Genomic DNA, 18,953 nt, shown 5'->3' with positions numbered 1-18,953 from the left:
ACAGAATTCGATAAGTAAAAAGAAATAATTGTCAATCAACTGAAAAGAAAACTACCACCATATATCCGTGAGAATTTTGTTGATGATTTGCATAACATGACACAATTAAATCGTAACTCAGAAATTAGAAAAATCGAAACAGAAAATTTTTTAATTAACCGATTCGGGAATTCAAGAGAAATAACTCAGCTACAAATGGAAAACAAGTGCTAGCCAAAGCAAAGCAAAGAAGTATCATCTTCTTTTGGTAATAATTTGTAATGTCATATTAAATTTTCTAGCATTAATTGTTATTCTTGTCAGGCCACAATTATTATTTAGTTTTATCAAGAATTGATAAATATCGAATTCAACATCGTGAAAATGGCTGCTTAGAACTATGAACTACGTACTTTGCATTAATGTTTGACGTTTAGTAATGCTTCTTGAATTCTCATTTCTTTCTACGTGGGTCAGAATATCAACAAGACTTTGAAAATTAATTTAAAAAGAATAAAGCGAAAAAATCATACGTATGAACAAAAATCACAACACTTTTAGCATTTTCTTCGTTACCATGTGCGTTTGTTTTAGTTTTCAATTCCGCCATTAGACAGTGACTTCAGTGCCCCCTATAGTTCGTTGGAGTTGCGAATTTTATTTGAAATAGTTTAAAATTTGTCAAATCAACCACAAAAATGGGATTTTAACACCTACCTTCTAGATTTTGATGAAATTTGGTATACTCCCTTATTTTGTGGCTAAAAGCAACCCCTTAGTTTCTTTTGTTTCAATCTCAATGTATTTTAATTTTATAGACTTCTGAAATTTTTTGATTTTGAATTTTTTTAACATTTTGAAAGACACTAAATGAGCTGTTGTTAATGGGGAAAAAAATGTTTCTCAGCAACTAATAATTACCTTTTTGAAAATTTTCATAAAAAATGTTAAGACTTACTATAATAATCTTAGTTTATACAAAGAATTTTTTAAAAATCAGAAAGTTAAACATTTTGATTTTTTTTTTTGGTCAAAAAAACCATTGTTGAAAATCTAAATTTTTAACATCAGGGTCAGTTTTAAAAATCATGAATTAAAGAAAAAATGATCATGCGTATGTGCCCTAACTTTTCCTATGAAAAAAGTTGTGGGTCTTTTAGGGATTCTGTCCCCTCCCCCCTAGAAACAACGAAAGCATCATAGAGAAAAGTTCTTTCATGTCTTTGAAACAAGAGTTCCCAGCAGTTATTTAAAAAATTTAAATATAAAGTGTGTTAAATATTGAACTCAAACATACAAATTTAATATTAAAGATATTTTTTTATTTGAAATAGTTAAAAATTGTTTAAAATATAGACATTCTGAAAATAAGATATCATGAAATTCAAAAGTTGCAGACAACACTATCTGCATACGGATTACTGCATTTTAGTCCAGACAAGTTAAAACAAAAGTAAAGTCTTAACACCAATTCATAATCATGCAGTTACTAGTACCTTTCAGGATCCTCCCCCCCCCCCATTACGTTTGAGAAACATTGCTATTGTGGAGCTGTTTTTCCATTACATTAAGTTTTACAACTGTACAACGACAAATTCATCCTTTTAATTTCTTGAAATGACATTTAACACCCCTTAAAAATTAATGGCCTCATTCTTTAGTAATAATATGTTCTAAATAAAGTAAATTACCTTTCCCCCTCCCCTCATAGCAAATGAAGAAATGAATTAGTATTTATGCACCTCTCATATTCAATGGATTTTTATATTTTTTAATGACAATTGGAAAACAAATTATTTTCATGAAATTTTTTTTTTGTCCAGATTCCCCCCCCCCCCCCAGCTTAATGACATAACTCGCAACTTTTCCTCAACTCCAAAATTTTAATTCCTAAAAATTTTCTGTCTGTATCACTTAAAATTAATTCCAGTAAATGAATTTTCTATTTTTGTTTTCTTTCTTTGAAAAAACATAATTAAATCAATAATAGATTTGAATATCTTGTGACGAATAAATATATAATTTTTGAAAAGAGATAAAAGCTTCTTGTTAGTCAGGTCTGTTAAAAAAACAAGTCCTGCTCACACTTTTTTAGAAAACAAATAATGGTGCCTTCTTTCTCTACATGGGGTACATTTTATCCTACCCTATCAGAATTGCACTAACAGCACAGAGTGGTTGCTTACTCTCCCCTGGATAAAAGATAGAATTCTCTGAAAGAACTTTTCTAAAATTTTGAGAAAAGGTCAATATGAAATAATGAATTGAACTAGAATAGCAATTGGATGTTGACTTATAGGGGCACTAGCAAAATGTGTGTCAAGTTAGAAAGGTTTTCGGGCATTAAAGTTAGCATTGGGCAGACCCTAAGAAAAATAAATGTCCAGTTACCTGGATTATCAGTGTGTCCAGTTACTGAATTTTCACTGTATTTAAACTGGAATACATATAATGTTTATAAATCATTTGTAGAAAATGAAAAGTGGCTTAAAAGAATATACTGCCTTTGATAAAACTAATGCAGCAGTTGAAAGAGGAATCAAGAAAAAAAAAGTGTATTTTAAATAAAAAGTAGTTACCAATCTCACAGTCATAATATAAACAACTAACTATAAATGTAAGCCATACAGCTTGCTGATCAGCTGTCATCTAATACAAGCTGTTCCTTTTTGGGAGCTAGTAAAGCAACCATAAAGTTGGGGAGGTGACAGGCAAATATATTAAAAAGAAAACAAAACATCTAAAATAATTACTAGTGAAGTGTAAAATAAAAATACCTGTCATTTGTACAAATGCCAGGTTATTAGAATCCATTTATGATCATAGAAACACTGAAGATAACAAAACACACTTTTAGGGTCAAATGAGATTGTTGCAAAGCCTTAATTATAAACATTTTGGGTAATGGTAACCATTTTAAACTCATACCCAAAATTGCTGTGTTAAACCAAATCTAAGTTTCAGTTTGATATTGCATTAGATTAATGAATCAATTTAAAGCTCTGAGCTGGTATTTATAGGATTTTTAATACTTTGTATAAATTTGAATTAGATGAGAAGTTTTAATTTCTATGTTGCCCTAAGTTTAACAATAATTTTTAGTATGCATAATTTGTTGTAGGAAAATTTCAAATTTTGCGATATCTTATTTTTAGTTAATTTAATTAATTATTTACAATTCAAAAAAATCTTGAGCATTTAAATGTTTATATTTAAGTTCAAACACCAATGTATTTCAATATTTAAATTTTCTTTACTGCAATTATTAACTTAGTTTGTAATATTGTGATCAACTTTTTTTCATTTATCAAAATAGGGGGCAGGGCAGGGGGGTAGAATTCCTCAAAGTCCCCTAAAGATTTTCATTTTATATGTTAGCACACATGTTAATGATCATTAAAAAAATATATAAATTATTTTAATTTAGACCCTCATGCCAAAATTTTAAAATTTTGACTATCATTTTTTTATTGAAAAAATTTAAAATTTTTCAGTTCGCTCTTTTTTTTTAATTGCTCAATATAAATTTAGATTTTTGACATATTTTTTTCTGAAATACTTGAAATCTTAATATATAATATAAAAATTTTCCAAATTTTTTATCTTTAGTTATTGAGAAATAATTTTTTTTGCAAACAGCTGCTGTTCATTTTTAGAGAACTGTAAATGACAACTAACGCAAAATCGCAAAACTTTGAAGGGCCAAAAAATGAAAACTATTTTTAATAGAGAAGAAATACTCTAGGAGGTTACTTAGGACTATGAAAAGTGGGGCAATGGGCAAATCTCATTGCCCACATTGAACCCATTGGTTCCATATGGTTACCTGTCATAGCTGTAACCTTATGTAATCAAATGGTCATATACTGCTGTGAAAGGTGGCCATTTTGAACACATTGCAATGAGATTTGAACTCTGTTCAAAAAGTGCTTTCATACATTAATTAAAAAACATTTGAATACAACGCTCTCTGAATGTTTTAACTATTTTTGAAAACTGGTGCATAAAACATTCCTAAGTATCCTATGTATGATACATAGGTACATATGCTCAGTTTTTTATTATGTAAGATTTTGCTTTTATTTTTTGTTTGGTTGGCCGATTATTGGAACCGAACTTTCAACTTTATTTAATGGCTTGTTTGTTACTTGGCAGTTTATTTTAAGCAGCATACAATTAGTTTCTATGCACATTTGATCTAACACGACAGCAATAAACAAAATGAAAAATCGTCGCCAAGATTTTAAATGAACCAAGTGACGTACCATGGAAAAGTACCCATATTTCTATGCTAACCATACTTTCATGTTCATAGAAAAATGTCTAAAAAGCTATTAATTTAAGAAGTATTGCTTCTAATGCATGTATATGAGTATACGAGCTCAGTCTTTTAAGTAATTAAAAAACATCTATTATTTAATGGAAATAAAAGGAAGTATTTTGGTGTCCACATCTAATTTTTTATCTAAAAAATATGTACCATATATACTCGCATATTAGTCGGTCTTCCGTATAAATCGACCCCCCTACTTTTAGGAGAAAAATTGCGAAAAAATTGAAAACCTGCATATAAGTCGAGCTCCTACTTTCAGAAAAAATCGGGAACCTTCTGCTGTAATTTTTAATATAAACGTTGTAAAAAAGAGGAAAATGAAATGCAATTTACATTTTTTAAGCTAAAAAACGTCCAATTATCATTCCTTTGCACTGAAAGGGTTCACTTCTGCGATAGTGATTTTTGTAAAAGGGATCGATTTTGCTGTTATGATTTTTGTTACTTATTGCTTTTATTTTGAATAAAAATCAATAAAATTTTGCGCTGTAGTCACATTATGTATACATTATTTTTTTAAAAATGAACCTTAATTTGCGAATCCGGCGGTTCCTGCACTTTTTGCGTAGTCCGTCGTTTATATGTAATTATTTAGTCTTGATTTCACAATCAGAGCATATAAAATAACAGCATAATATGTAAGTATTTATTTCTATAGCATCTGTTTAAAAGGGTTGAACTAAAATTGGGAAAATGTTCACGTTTTCAAGTGTTTTTTTTCCCCCCAAGAACTTTTCAGGAAAATTTTTTGGAAGTTCTGCCCACGTATAAGTCGACCCTCTAACTTTTAACCTCATTTTTTTGTATTAAATTTCTCGACTTATACACAAGTATATATGGTACACTGTAAAAAAAAATATTTAAAAATGTTGTGAGCTAATGTTTAATTTATGAAATCAACCAATGTTCAAAATGATACTCACATTACTCCTTTAGCTGCAGCAGTTAAGGATTTGGAATTTTCTTTACAACTGAAAGACGTTATGTTTAAAACTGATGTGTTTGGATTCCATAAGTGCATCATTTCTGAAAAAGGAAATTATTTTTAACATTAATTTTCAAATCAAACTCAAAACAAAAGTAAGGCATCCCCAAAATTGCTCATAATACAAAAAAAAATGAAAATTCATACAACTTAAAACTGACATAGCTTCATCGCATTACTATTTACTCTGATTGCTTCAGAATTATTTATGCTGAAAAAAGTTCTTCTTTTGAAGCTTTTTCCATAGACCATTTGGGTTCAAGGACAAGGACTTTTATATCGGGTTATCTTCAAGTTGCCTGAAAGTCTTATGAAAGTCACACATCTTACGAAAATGAAATGTTTTTAAGCATGGAAATAGATTAGAGGAAAATATTAAGTGTGAAATCAAAAAGCGAGAGTTGATCAAAGAAAAGCAGGTATTATTGTGTTTGGCCAGAAGTCGCAACAAGATTGGAGTTTGACTAATTTCAGTGCTGTACACAAGTTTATTCAACTGTGGTTTCTTGAGTGATTTTAACATTTATTTTCTCTTTCACATTATTAATATGTTTACAAATTGTTTTCTGTTAATAAGTTAGGTGTAGTTGAAAATGAATGAGGAATGAAAAAGGCTAAATGCAGTCAAATAAATATGCTAAATTAAAAACTGAAGAAAAAAAAAATGTTCGAAAAGTTTTTAAAATTTGATGCACATTTTCAAAATGGGTAGTTTTCAAAAGCAGAAACTTAGATCTCTTTGAAATGCTTTCCAGTTACAATTTACAAATGAAATTACATTGAAAAATGAGGTGTGTTAAGAAACTCATGTCAGTGGGCGTAATGACACAGAGGAAATTACTCGAATCGTAGATTCGTAGATGAAAAAAAAAGTTAGCAGGAGAAAGATGCTACAGTAGTACCTCCAATAAGGGACACCTCTAGTACAGGGGAATTTTTTTCTGTTCTCAGTCCCTTTGAAAAAGAACCTCCATGTATTTGCCACTAATTAAGGGACAGTCTTAGAGGAAAAGTACAAAAATACATAAATACAATAAAAATATTAAATTTATTGGAATTCAAGGCTCATTGTTTGTCTAAAAATTACGTGCCAAAGTTTGCTTTACATGCAAAGAAACAAATATGTGTCTCAAATTCTAAAATTATACGGAGTTAAATACACAGCACACATCAATTCTTTTACCTCCGAAGAAGGAACACTTCTATTTAAGGGATGGACTATCCGGTCCCATTAGTGCGTGTCCCTTATTGAGAGGATGAGAGGCTCTACTGTATCTTTACTAATAATAAAGCTGAAAGTCTGTCGGGATCTCTGTCTGTCAGGATCTCTGTGACGCTCATAACGCCTAGACCGTTCGGCCAATTTTCATGAAATTTGGCACAAAGTTAGTTTGTAGCATGGGGGTGTGCACCTCGAAGCGATTTTTCAAAAATTCGATGTGGTTCTTTTTCTATTCCAATTTTAAGAACAAAATTCTCATAAGATGAACGAGAAAAAAACGAAATTATCATTACGTGAAACCGTAACCAAGCCAATTGGCGAGAAAATTTACCATACATTATATGTAAATATACAGGCGAACCAAAAGACCTTTTAATTTTCTATTACGGGCAAAGCCGTGCGGGTACCACTAGTTGTAAATAAAGATGACAGCTATAATAAAATGGTTAATTCACAAATCATTGAATTTCAGTACTCAGCAAAGATTCAGCTATATAGGTGTTAAATGACAAAGTTAGAGAGTCTATTTTAAAACACAGTTTTGTTAAAACACTAATAATTTTGGGAAAAGTACCAAAATTCATTTGGAATATAATCGTTTATCATTATTTTTTAATTATCAAAATGCCCTTTTGAGCAAAAGATGAAATAATGAAACAACTCAAAGACAGTGCCATATCTGTGATTTTGCCAACCTGGTGCAAAACTTGAAACTTCCACCCTATAACCCCTCTATTTTTAAGTCTTTTATATCCAGTTTCAAAAGGCTGTGGTGGCCTGATCAGCAAGGTTTCGGACTTGGGGCCGGAGGGTCCTGGTTCGATCCTTGTTGGTCGAAGATCCACCGTCTTCGACCTTAATGGTGGCTGGGGGATGCTAAATATGCTCATGGGCACAAAGTCCTCCAAGTGAAACAACACCTTTGGGGGTGCTGGACCAGGAATTGCTCGGTTTCTGGTCTGGTTCAAAAAATCAGAGTTGTCTTCAGGGTCCCGTCCAACTGGTTAAGCCACAAATAGTGGTAGGTATGGAGGACTCTGGAGTTAAAAGTGAAAAGTATCCTGTTTCAAAAAAAAAAAACATGCTGTGACATTTATTTTTTGAGGAATACTAACCTGCATATTGCAATAATATGATAAAGTCACTGGATACTTGGGATGCAGAGCATGTATCTGGAATGCATACACCAGTACTGAAGGATAAAGGCAAAACAGCCTAAAAAACACAAACCAGTGTTAATAATCACATATATAACTTTACATAGACTGAAGCTCAAAAGAAAATAGGATACCAAGGATTGATTGATATGAAGTTCAAAATTCAGTAAACAGTATTTTCCATTGAAATCTCCAGCAGTCCCATTGGTTTCAGGAGGAGCATAAGTATCAAGACATTGTAAATAATTGCCCCACCAGTTTGTATTTCCAAGAGTGATTCCACTTTCAGGCTTTCCATAAGAGTCAATCACTGGGAAAAAGAAAAACAGACAATGAATATTTTTTTACCTATATTCACAGAAAAACTTAAAAAGAATATGTAAGAAAAAATATCCAAACTACTACTAATTAAAAACAGGGGTGTCCTCCCCCCCCCCCATTTTTCTCGCTTTCGAATGTTAACCTTTAAGTTAAACATAAGTTTTTAGAGTGTCTAATTTCCAGTCAAATCCCTCGGGGGGGGGGGGGGGGGGGCTAGCGCTAACAAATACCATTTGAACTGAAATATTGTTGGATTGTTGAACAGCCTCGCCTTCTAAAAATTTACAACGTGGATCTTGAGTAAACAAGTTTTGGAGACCCCCGAGATTTGCAACACCTTATTTATTTATTTTTTTTAACGTATGAATAATTATACAGGGAGAGTGGATTCAACTTTATGGTTTGGGATGGAATCATTATTAGATGTATACAATTTGAACCTTGAAATGGAAATATAAGGCACTAAGCTAGGGGTGCGGGGGTTTCTCCCCCGGGAAATTTTCAAAACTGTAGCTTTAAAACCAGTTTTAGATGATCTCTGGTGATGTTAGGGGGATAAAAGGTTTGGTGGCCCCTTCCCAGTAATTTTTCAATACTGAAACTTCAAAAACGCAATTGTACATACAGATAGTCTACCGTTGTGTTAGGGAGAGGGGACGGGTTCAGGGGCTCTCCTCTGATAAGTATTCTAAAAACGTGATTTTAGACTATCTGTGGTAATGTTAGGGAGAAAAGAGATTCGGGGCCTCGCCCCAGGAAATTTTTCCGATTAAAGTCTTTAAAACACTATTTTAGGCTATCTATGGTTAGACCTGTACAGGCAATTTTCTGAAATTGATTCTCTAAAATTGCAATTGTAGCTGACCTTTGTGACGTTAAGAAAAAAGTTTTCGGAAGCTCTCCCAGAATTTTCTCGAAATTGCAGCCCTGAAAATAAAATTTAAGACGACCTTTAATAATGTTGACGAGAGTGAGGGAAGGGAGAAAGGTGCTCCACTTAAATTTTCAAACTTGTAGCTTTAAAAACGCAGTTTTGATAGATCTTGATAATGTTAGTGGAAGGTGTTTGGCAGACTTAGATAAAATGAAAAGCTTTCTGCAAACACAAACCGAAACCGGAAATTTTTCTGCAAATAATTATTTTGCGTGATTCCCCCTTGAAAGAATTAAATTTATATTCAAATATGGAGCGACAAAAATTAAAAGTGCTTTAAATCTTTTTTTTTTTGGCGGTACCTTACTACAAAATAACATATTAGTTTGCTTTTTTTTCACCAACTGAAGAAAATTGCCAAAACCATTATTTTTTCACACATGTGTTTTAAAAGGCTTTAGCAGAAATAAACTGGGATTTTTTTTAATTTTTCTTTTAAAAAAATTAATAATTAACATTAGCAAATTAAAAAAGATTTCTGCAGAGTCAAATATTTTCTGCGAACGCCGTTAGTGCGTTCGTCTATATTATGCAAGACTGGTGTTTGGTGCCATTCCCACAGCAATGTTTCGAAATTGATACTACAAAAACACAATGAGAGAGGGGGGAATCGGGGGCTCTCTCCTATAAATTTTCCAAAATTGCAGTTCTAGAAATGCAGTTTTAGATAACTCTTGATGATAAAGAGGGTTTTATTCAGCATAACAGTGGGGGCGCTCTCCTGGAAGTTTTCCAAAACTGAATCTCGTATAGCCAAAAAAGATGGATCACACACAGATACCCTGAGATAGATATTTTTCCGAAATCCTCAAAAATGGATTCAACTACTCAGCACAGATTGAAAATCAGAACTCAAGAATTTTAACGAATCAAATATCCATCTATGCATATCAGATATTGAAGAAAGTAACAATGATTTAAGAAAAATAATTAAAACAACTTAAGTTGTTTGTCCTGCTTCTATCAGCAAAAACCAACATCACTGAAAGTTTCAATAAAAATCATCTAATGATAAATTGAAACAATCAGTTTAAAAATGGTAGAGAAAATGATAGTAAAGTCAAATAAAAAATTCTGCATAAACTTAAGCTAGTTTATGGAGAAAATATATTAATTGTCGATTGGAGGGATTAAAAAGATGTTATTCGCAAACTTCAAAACTAGTTCTTAATGATTGTCAAGGCGCAAATGAATCAATGAAAGACTAGAGCAGTGGTTCTCAACCTTTTTCAAGTCGAGACCCCCTTTTCACCAACTAAAAAACCTGTGAAACCCCGCCCCATATATATATATATATATATATATATATATATATATATATATATATATATATATATATATATATACACACAAATACAAAAGTGACGACCAGCAACAGGCTCTGGGCCCAGCTAGACTGGTCCTAGTCAATTTACAATCCCCAGTGAAGATCAATGGCCCTCTTAAAACTGTCTACTCCTTTGCTCATTACCACCTCTTCCGGTAAGCTGTTCCAAGGTTCCACTACCCTGCTAAAATAATAATTTTTCCTAATATCCATGTTAGCCTGAGATTTAAATCGCTTAAAACAATGACCCCTTGTCCTGTTTTCAGTGCTAAACTTTAGCCCCGTAACATCTTTCGTTTTAATAAATTTAAACAGCTGAATCATGTCCCCTCGGTCTCTTCTTTGCTCAAGACTGCACATTTTTAGCCTTCTAAGCCTGGAATCATAATCTAAGTGGGAAAGTCCACTTATTAGCCTTGTAGCCCGCCTTTGAACCCTTTCCAATACATTAATGTCTTTCTTAAGATAAGGAGACCAAAACTGAACAGCATACTCCAAATGGGGTCTTACCAAACTTCTATATAAGGGCAGAAGAACTTCATTAGATTTATTTGAAATAGATCTATTGATAAACCCAAGCATCTTATTGGCTTTGTTGCTAGAAATGCCGCACTGTTGGCTAAACTTTAAATCCTGACTTATTAAGACCCCCAGATCAGTAACTTTGTTTGCCTGACTAATGACTGAACCTTGCAAATAATAACTTGTACACTTATTTCCATGCCCTAAATGTAGCACTTGACATTTCCCAACATTAACAGCCATACCCCATTTATCAGTCCACTCCGTAATATGATCTAGATCCTCTTGCAGCTGATTTGCTTGTTCTTCATTTTCTACAGTCCCCATAAGTTTGACATCATCAGCAAAACAATTCATGTTCCCAGAAATATTTTTGTGAATATCGTTCATAAAGACAATGAACAAAACAGGCCCAAACACTGATCCTTGAGGAACCCCGCTTAAGACCTCACTCCAATTAGAATAATTTCCCCTTACAACTACTCTTTGTTTCCTTCCAGTCAGCCAGTTTTTTACCCAAATGATAGTTTTCCCTCCTATTCCCATATCAGCTAATTTGCTAAGTAGAGCAACATGCGGTACCTTATCGAAAGCTTTTTGAAAATCAATGTAAACAACATCTACAGGCTTCTTATTGTCCAAAGCCGTGGTAACTTTGTCATAGAAATGTAATAAATTAGTTGCACAAGATTTACCTTTCCTGAAACCGTACTGAAAACTAGTCAATAGATTATCAGTCTCTAGAAAATTTACTATCTTAATTTTCATCAATGTTTCAAAAATTTTGCAAACCACTGAAGTTAGACTCACAGGTCTATAATTTCCCGCACTCCCTTTAGACCCTTTCTCGAAGAGCAGAGTAATGTTAGCCAGCTTCCAGTCCTCTGGCACTGTCCCCGAATTATAAGAAGCATTGAAAATGTTTGCAATTACATCTGCTAATTCCTCTGCACATTCAACTAAAATTTTCGGATAAATATTATCTGGCCCCGGAGCCTTAGTCTCTTTAATTTTTTTTCAAATGAAGTAAAACGTCATCTCTGGAAAATACAAAGTCCTCAAGCTGTACTATAGCTTGTGTCTTGTTGGTGTCAGCTGTTGAGATATAGTTATCGTTAAAAACACTCGAAAAAAAGTTATTAAGAACATTAGCAATATCACTTTCGTCCTGAATCAAAATTCCGTGCTCATCAACCAGTGGCCCAATATGACTATTTCGAACTTTCCCCGAATTAGCGTATGCAAAAAACCTCTTGGGATTCCTAGTTATGTTATCTGCCAGTCTTTGCTCCAACTCTCTTTTCTGAATCCGTACCAAATACTTAAATTTACGCCTTGCCTTACAATATTGGAGCCTATCTGCACTGTGACCTGTTTCTCTAAACCTATGAAAAGCAGCTTGCTTGTAATTTAGAGCGTCTTTAGTTTCCCTGGAGAACCACATTGGCCAAATTTTAGTGTTGACACCCTTTCTTCTAAAAGGAACATGATCCCTAACCATATTCGCTAGATTTTCCTTAAACTCTGCCCACTGAAGATTCACATTGCTATTGTCCAATCCAGAAGAAAAAACTGCTTTCAAACTCTGCCGAAGTGCCACAAAGTCAGTATTTCTGAAATTGTGCACAAACCTAAAATTCTCTACTTTGTGCATATCAAATTTAATCCCAAACCTAATACTGTTGTGGTCACTATCTCCAATGTGTTCCCCTACACATAACCCCTGAACAGAGCCTTCCATGTCGCAGAAAACTAGATCCAAAATCGCGTCCTGTCGAGTACCCTGAGTTACAATTTGATCTAAGAAACAGTCACCAATTACTTTAAAAAATTCCTCTTCTCTGCTATTACTATGGTAAAAATTATTCCAATCAATTCCTGGAAAATTAAAATCTCCCATTATGATGACTGACCTCTTGCTAGAAATGTCACTAATAATACTAAACATCTGTTCGTCTTAACCCTGGCTTAAGTTGGGTGGCCTATAAATATTCCCTAAACGTAGTTTTTTGCCCTTATTACTAATCAACTCCAGCCAAATCATATCAATCTCATTAGGTTTATCATTAATTACCAATTCATTGCAAATTAAAGTGTCTCTGACATAAAATAAAACCCCACCACCTCTTTTACCTACTCTATCTTGTCTAAACAAATTATACCCAGCAATAGATAATAAATCATCATCACTTTCGGTAGCCCATGTCTCGGTAACTTCAATAATATCCAACCTCTCGTCTATAATTATGCTTTTCAATTCTTCCATCTTGTTCCTAATACTACGAGCATTTGTATAAAAAACCTTAAGTAAGCCCATCTTACTTTTATTTAATGCTGCACGATTGTTTGAATCCCAGCTGTTAAAATCTTTTCTCTTATTAGCCACCCTATTTACGTTTCTACTCAAATCCCAATAGTTAGTACCCTTTCGAATTCTGCTCCTTAAACCATGCCCCCCATTCCAACATAGTTTTTTGATTCTGAAGCCTCTAAAACCAAACCACTAACCATTTTGACCCCTATAGAACTCAGATGCAGGTCATCCCTAGCAATCCAATCTCGTTTACATTCACATATATATATATATTAGGGTGGTCCTTATTTTTGAAGTTGTAGATATTTTACGCGATGCTCCCTCAACTTGTTCCATTGTACAAATAAATCATCCTTGCAAAATTTAAAGTCAATCCATGAATATTAACACGTGCCCCTAGGGCCCCCTTTTTTGAATTTCGAAGAAAAAATTGCGGATTTTCTCATTTTTGTGTGAAAATATTCTAACATTTTATATTTAAAGTAATTTTGAACCTCAATAGGTGCTGCTACTTCCAGATCGACCATTCTCTCACTTTCATTTTGTAAAATTTAACATGTTACAGAGAATAAAATGTACCCCAATGGCCTTGGGTCAAGCGTACCGTTCTTCTGCGCTTGTTCCAACCAAGCGGCAGGGGAACGTTTCTTCTCAACAAGATGAACACAAGGGATTCTGCAGTCCATTAATGAATAACCTAGGCCATTAATGAACGATCTTTGACAACAACAAATTGCCTCCTCCAGGCTTTGGGGGTATTGATTTACAAAATTCCCTGTGTATGTAATAGGTGTGTCAAATAGAGTCGCAAGATTTCAATGCTATTAATATAAGTAATTGCAATTATATTTTAATTCGCTGTTCTTTAGTTATAAACATACTATAAACATACCTAAATGCTTATGCAAGTTTTAATTTTTAAAATATAAATTTCGAAAAATCCTCGATTACTACTAACATAAAAATATACTGTATTTTCCATAGCTAAAATATAAATTTAAAAAAAAAATCCAGATCGGAACAATGTAGAAATCTATACTTTAAATTAATTTTCTTCTATTTCAGTATAGTCCTTTATTATCATCAAATTCTTGCGATTCACAAGATTTAGAAACCGAAAGGGGTATCTATCCTAACCTGTTGAAATTTTGTTTTCTACAGCTGGTCTACCACAATGCAAAAAAGCTTGACAACTATTGATATCTGCTCGCCTTTCATCACTGTTAGACAAATACCATATTTAGGGATAAAGATGTTGTTCATTTATTTACAGCCTATGTAGCTGCAGTAAATTTAAATCCAAATGACCTAGTGATCAATCGTACATTCCTTAAGAGAGCAAAAGAAAATCTTCGAGAGGTAAAATTAAATTTCATGAATTTAAATTTAGATTTTGTAGTTATTCACTGCGATACAAAGCTACATTTAGATGTAACTGGAAAAAGAACGTCGACAGGATTACCGTGATAGCTTCCGGTCCTAATATTGAACAGATGCGGAATTCCTTAGATATTTCTTCAGTTGTATATGATATCTTAGATGACAGCTCTTTATTGCTAACTGTTCTAGTTGTAGTGTTTGATACAACGACTTGCAATACCAACGGTAAAATTGTGCATGCAATTCTTTAGAGCAAAAACTGAACGGTGATATATTACATTTAGATTGCCATCATCATGCACTTGAAATCGTACTGCAGAGTGTGTCCTTAAAGAAGTTCTTGCCTTTCTTAGTTCTAGATCAGATATTCAATTATTTAAGCGCTTCAAAATTTTGTGGAAAGATCTCCATCATTCAGAACTTATAACATTTCAAACAAGTACACATACCACTTAAATTCTAAAAGACGAAGTGGATGACATATCATTGTTCGTAAAAAGCGGTATTGAGAAAGATATCAAAAAGAATTCTCATAACTTATAATAATATTTCCTGGTGAATTTCCTCCTACAGGGATATGTTTTCGGCAACTTGGAGCTTATCCCTGAGCCACATGGGTGGCAAAAGGAATTTTTGTTTGAAAATTTTTATATTTAGGAAACAATTTAAATTGACCTTACATGAAAAGAAAGCCCTTCAATGCTTTCTTACAAAGCTGCTTTACAATTAAATGCTGTATGAATATATGGTCTTTCGCATTAACCCAATCGAGGCTCCTTTGAATAATATAATATGTCTGAAATCTAGCAGCGTACAAAATGACGACAAACATACAGCAGAAGCAGTGATTGGAAAATTCATAAATCACTTATGGTATTTAGGGGATAAACTAGTAGCTTTGTCCGTATTGGATGAAGGAATTAACTTTGAAGATAGGAAAAGACTAGTCCAAAAAATGTTTGTGATAAGGAAGACGTGTCTGATGACTGTTTAACAGACACGAATTTCAGATAACAGTAGATGATTTAGAATACTTTCTTAGTAAAGATCTTCCTCTTTATAGAATCAATTACGAGTCAATAAAATTGTTTGATAAGTTGCAAATACTAAAAGATTTTTTCCTATATGATCCTGATTCGCGGCAAAATGTTTAAGCTATTTAAAGGGAAGAGATATTGCTAAAATACTGAAAATTGTGAATGATACAACTGAAAGAGGAGCACAATTAATCAAAGAATTTCACAACTAATTTACCAAATATGAGTCACAAAGCTATTTATTTATTTTACAGATCGTCCAAGACTATCGGAAAAAAAATACACACTATCGAGATATATTGAGAAAAGCGTACGATTAAGGAAAGTTTCTAAAGAATTATTTCATTCTTATTCAACGTAAAATCTTTAGATGATATAAAGTAATTAAAAAGGTTAATTTTAGTGCTACCTCACTGTAAAAATATTTTGCAAACCTAGGAGAAATGATGTACTGTGTCTGAAGTGAAAACTCGGAAGATTTGTGAGAAAATTATCAAAAGTGTTAAAGTTCAACGGCCTAGGGGAACATGTTATTATTGACCGATCGAGTTCAAATTTTGCTCATGTTACTTTTTATTATAGTGTCACAAAAATAGGGGGCGTCACTTGCTGATTTCCGAATTTTTTTTTTCCCATAAAAATAAGGACCACCCTAATATATATATATATATATATATATATATATATATATATATATATATATATATACATACATGGTGTTCCATTTTAACCTGCAAGGCCTTTATTTTTGCAACCGTTAGTCCTAGATGTATACTTCCAATTGCAAAATGTTCAAAATCAGATGCAGAGTTAAGATGTTGAAAGTTTGAAGTAAAAATTAAAATGAGTCAAGAAAGACAAAATTTAACTTTTTATGCAGGCCCCAGGTTCCCTAACTTATATTTAGGGAAATAATCTCCAATGAAAAGTAATTCCAACACAAAAAGTTTGAAATTAGTATGACCAATATTCACCAAGACATGAAACGCAGCGTTTTGCGACTTACACTCACTTTTCACTCGCCATCAATAACACATTTTGGGGGAAAATATAGCTGTTAACAAGTGTTTAAAATTATATTGTGCAACTAATTATATTGTGCAACTAATTTATTACATTTCTATGACAAAGTTACCATGGCTTTGGACAATAAGAAGCCTGTAGATGTTGTCTACATTGATTTTCAAAAAGCTTTCGATAAGGTACCGCATGTTGCTCTACTTAGCAAATTAGCTGATATAGGAATAGGAGGGAAAACTTTCATTTGGGTAAAAAATTGGCTGACCGGAAGGAAACAAAGAGTAGTTGTAAGGGGAAATTATTCTAATTGGAGTGAGGTCTTAAGCGGGGTTCCTCAAGGATCAGTGTTAGGGCCTGTTTTGTTCATTGTCTTTATGAACGATATTCACAAAAATATTTCTGGGAACATGAATTGTTTTGCTGATGATGTCAAAGTTATGGGGACTGTAGAAAATGAAGAACAAGCAAATCAGCTGCAAGAGGATCTAGATCATATTACGGAGTGGGCTGATAAATGGGGTATGGCTGTTAATGTTGGGAAATGTCAAGTGCTACATTTAGGACATGGAAGTAAGTGTACAAGTTATTATTTGCAAGGTTCAGTCATTAGTCAGGCAGACAAAGTTACTGATCTGGGGGTCTTAATAAGTCAGGATTTAAAGTTTAGCCAACAGTGCAGCATTGCTAGCAACAAAGCCAATAAAATGCTTGGGTTTATCAATAGATCTATTTCAAATAAATCTAAAGAAGTTCTTCTGCCCTTATATAGAAGTTTGGTAAGACCCCATTTGGAGTATGCTTTTCAGTTTTGGTCTCCTTATCTTAAGAAAGGCATTAATGTATTGGAAAGGGTTCAAAGGCGGGCTACAAGGCTAATAAGTGGACTTTCCCACTTAGATTATGATTCCAGGCTTAGAAGGCTAAAAACGTACAGTCTTGAGCAAAGAAGAGACCGAGGGGACATGATTCAGCTGTTTAAATTTATTAAAACGAAAGATGTTACGGGGCTAAAGTTTAGCACTGAAAACAGGACAAGGGGTCATTGTTTTAAGCTATTTAAATCTCAGGCTAACATGGATATTAGGAAAAATTATTATTTTAGCAGGGTAGTGGAACCTTGGAACAGCTTACCGGAAGAGGTGGTAATGAGCAAAGGAGTAGACAGTTTTAAGAGGGCCATTAATCTTCACTGGGGATTGTAAATTGACTAGGACCAGTCTAGCTGGGCCCAGAGCCTGTTGCTGGTCGTCACTTTTGTATTTGTATTTGTATTTGTTTATGTGTGCATAGAGTGGTTTTTCAAATTGTTCGAGGTTTTGTAGTGTATTTTTGCATATCACGGCATAACATTTGCATTTATTTTTGAATAGCAATGAAAAATTTAAGTACCTTGTTTTTCTTACTTTGACGAACTGTCATTCTTCTGACAGGGCAATAAGTTTCATTCAATCTAATCTTCTGTATGGTCCCTTAAAACTTTGAAATGGAATGTCGCCTTGAGTTTTGGTTGTACAAATGTCAAGTTTTTTTGTATCAGTAATAGTTTTCAATGGAGATTATTTCCCTAAAAATAAGTTGGGGGACCTGGGCCCGTATAAAAAGTTAAATTTTTTTTGACTAATTTTTATTTTTACTTTAAACTTTCGCTACCTTAACTCTGCAGCTGATTTTGAACATTTTTGCAATTGGAAGTATATATCTAGGACTAATGGTTGCAAAAATGAAGGTCTTGCAGATTAAAAAAGAACACCCTGTATATGTGTGTATAACTAACTCAAGGTGCTTGAGATATTTCATTCATGCCTAATGAGTATTTTTTTTATTTCTACAATAATTGCAAAAAAAAAAAGAAAGACTGCCTCGATAATGTTAAATATACATTTTTTCGATTTCAAAGTTCTTGCGTCCTAGCAGTGACGAATGCATGATTTGGTTTTCTCCAACTTATAATGAAGTGAATGAAGGTATGTTCTTGTAACAAGCCATAGCAAGGTCAAAAAATTGGGAGAGGGCATTTGGAAGAAACTCATTATTTTTCAAATGTAAATGTAACAGGATAGAGAGAGTAGAGAGAGTCCAGATTTTTGCTTAGGGGGGGGGGGGAGCTGTCATTACTAGCTTATGTGCAATATTAAGAGAATTGCGTTACATGAGAAATTAACAATAAATTTCTCATGTAACACAAGAAAGAGAATTAACAATATGAATCCACAGTTGTAAGTGTAACATTCACGATGGTCCTAGGCCAGAAATTGTAGTTCTGAAATTGCAGTTTAGATGATCACTGGTAATGTTAGGAGGAGGAGAGGTGTGGGGACTTTTGTGAACATTTCAAGCTTGGAGACTCTACCTTTGAAATTACTTGAAATTGAAGTTTTAGACAAGTTTTAACCATAGTGAAAGGGGGAGAAGGATCAGGGAT

The 18,953-nt window shown here is 33.2% G+C and overlaps 1 protein-coding gene across 1 annotated transcript in view; it reads right to left on the bottom strand.

The window, feature by feature from the left end:
• The window catches only part of LOC129233567 (nose resistant to fluoxetine protein 6-like), a 97,373-nt gene that overhangs the window by 73,017 nt on the left and 5,403 nt on the right, over positions 1–18,953 (bottom strand). Inside the window, exons 2-4 of the mRNA XM_054867577.1 lie at positions 7,811–7,986; positions 7,635–7,734; positions 5,236–5,338 (exon numbers count right to left, since the gene is read on the bottom strand). Coding sequence (XP_054723552.1) covers positions 5,236–5,338; positions 7,635–7,734; positions 7,811–7,986 — 379 coding nt within the window. The remainder of the gene's footprint in view (positions 1–5,235; positions 5,339–7,634; positions 7,735–7,810; positions 7,987–18,953) is intronic.

This window comes from Uloborus diversus, unplaced genomic scaffold, assembly GCF_026930045.1.
Source record: "Uloborus diversus isolate 005 unplaced genomic scaffold, Udiv.v.3.1 scaffold_535, whole genome shotgun sequence".
Lineage (NCBI taxonomy): Eukaryota > Metazoa > Arthropoda > Arachnida > Araneae > Uloboridae > Uloborus > Uloborus diversus.
This window is presented reverse-complemented; position numbering and strand designations above follow the sequence as displayed.